The following is a 2,032-nucleotide window of genomic DNA, read 5'->3' on the forward strand; positions in this document are numbered from 1 at the left end:
AGATGGAAGGTGCGCGCTGCCCCTGCAGACTGGTCGCTCGGCCCCTCAGCCCCAGCCCCAGCTCTAGCCCCCAGCGTAGGCACCTTCAGCTTCAGCCCACCCTCACTGGTGGCAGCCTCCCCGTCCTGCACCTCTCGGCTCAGCCCCACGTCCAGCTCAAGCTGGGGCACTGTCACGGAGGGCATCTTGAAGACACCCTCGCCCACCAACAGCTCACCACCCGCCGCTTGGGCTCCAGGTAGAGCCAAGGTCACTTGAGGCACGTGGACCCTGTAGCCTGCTGTGCCCTCTGCTGGAGGGGCCGAACTCTCAGCCTGCTGGCCCGGGGTGGCCTCCCTAAAGCCGGTGAGCTCCACCTGGGGCAGGGAGATGCCCAGCGGCATCCTCAGCCCCCCGTCCTGGGCCCCAGTGCCCACCTGCTTGGCTGGGGACACTTGCAGGCCTGCGAGCCGTCCTCGGCTGCCAGCTGCCTCCTCCTCTACCCGCCCCTCCTCCTGGGCCCCCAGAGTAACCAGTTCCACCTCGGGGATCTTAAGTTGCACAGCTGTGGACTCTGGCTTTTCCCCAGGGCTGACTTGCCCACCCGAGATGTCTGCTTCCTTCCCTCGAGCCAGCCCAAAGGAGGGCATCTTCAGCTTGGGCATCTTCACCTTCCCATCCCAACCCCTGCTCTTGCCCTCCAGCTCAGCCGCCCCTGGCACTAGTTCTCCTGCCTCAGTGTCCCGGCCCCTGACCCCAAACTTGGGCAGGCCAAACTTGGGCCCCTTGAGCTTGATATCGGCCCCGGCCACCTCTGCCTTGCCCGTGGGCAGATGGGAATCCAGGCTTAGCTGCGGGACGGACAGGTCGAGGGCGGGCAACAGACCTGCTTCCTCTGTACCCTTGGCCTCCACTTCGGTCCCCACCCGAGCCCTGGGGAGTGAGATGGCGAACTTGGACACCTTCAGCTTGGCAGCTCGTCCTGCCCCCTCAGCCTCTGGTTTGGTCACCTTTGGCCCCGAGAGTCCAAACTTGGGCAGGGAGAACTTGGAGGAGAGCTTGACTTTCGCCTCTGTCACCTCTGCCTGCCCTTCCTCCAGTGTGGGCAGCTGTGGGGTGACGATCTCCACGGAAGGCAACCGGAAGGCAACTTCCCCGACTCCAGCTGCTTCTGCCTGCTCCCCTTTGCCCACTTCGGCGGCCACGGCCTGCCCCTCCAGGCCCAGGGCCCCCGGCAGGTCTAGCTCCACCGAGGGCAGTGTGAGATGGGGGACACCCACACGAGCCTCGCTGCCCACCTCTGGCTGCAGACAGGGAAGTGTCACCAGCTTCCCTGAGACCTCAGCGCCTGCCTCACCCGGCTTGCCCTGAGATGGGGACTCCGCCCTCCCTAGCTTGGGCAAGGTCATCTTGGGCATCTTGAAGCCAAAGTCCATGCCCTCCGCCTCCTCTACCCTGGCAGCTTTTAGCTGCGCCTCCGGAGCCTTGGGTAGCTTCACTTCTGGTGCCTTCGGCAGATGCACCTCCGGGACCTTGGGCGCCTGGACTTCTGGCAGCCGCATCTCTGACACCTTTGGCAGATGCACTTGTGGGAGGTGGACGTCCGGCACAACCATTTCCGGCACCTTGGGGAGTTTTATCTCCGGGAGCTTCACCTCGGGGAGCTTGACGTCAGGGACCTTCATCTCCGAGACTTTTGGCAGCTGCACCTCTGGGAGATGCACTTCCGGCACAGCCATTTCTGGCACCTTAGGGAGCTTCACCTCGGGGAGTTTCACCTCGGGGACTTTCGGCAACTGCACCTCTGGGAGTCGCACTTCCGGCACGGCCATCTCTGGCACCTTCGGGAGTTTCATTTCCGGGCATTTCATCTCGGGCACCTTCGGCAGCTTCATCTCTGGGACTTTCGGCAGCTGCACTTCTGGAAGACGCACTTCTGGCACGGCCATCTCCGGCACCTTTGGGAGCTTCACTTCAGGGAGTTTCATCTCGGGGACTTTTGGCAGCTGCACCTCTGGAAGTCTCACCTCGGGCACGGCCATCTCTGGCACCT

General features: G+C 63.7%; 1 protein-coding gene across 1 annotated transcript in view; it reads right to left on the reverse strand.

Annotated features, from left to right (window-relative positions):
* PRX (periaxin) overlaps positions 1–2,032 on the reverse strand; it is a 15,256-nt gene that overhangs the window by 829 nt on the left and 12,395 nt on the right. The window contains exon 8 of the mRNA XM_010849236.1: positions 1–2,032. Coding sequence (XP_010847538.1) covers positions 1–2,032 — 2,032 coding nt within the window.

The sequence above is a fragment of the Bison bison genome, unplaced genomic scaffold (assembly GCF_000754665.1).
Source record: "Bison bison bison isolate TAMUID 2011002044 unplaced genomic scaffold, Bison_UMD1.0 scf7180017864280, whole genome shotgun sequence".
Taxonomy (NCBI): domain Eukaryota; kingdom Metazoa; phylum Chordata; class Mammalia; order Artiodactyla; family Bovidae; genus Bison; species Bison bison.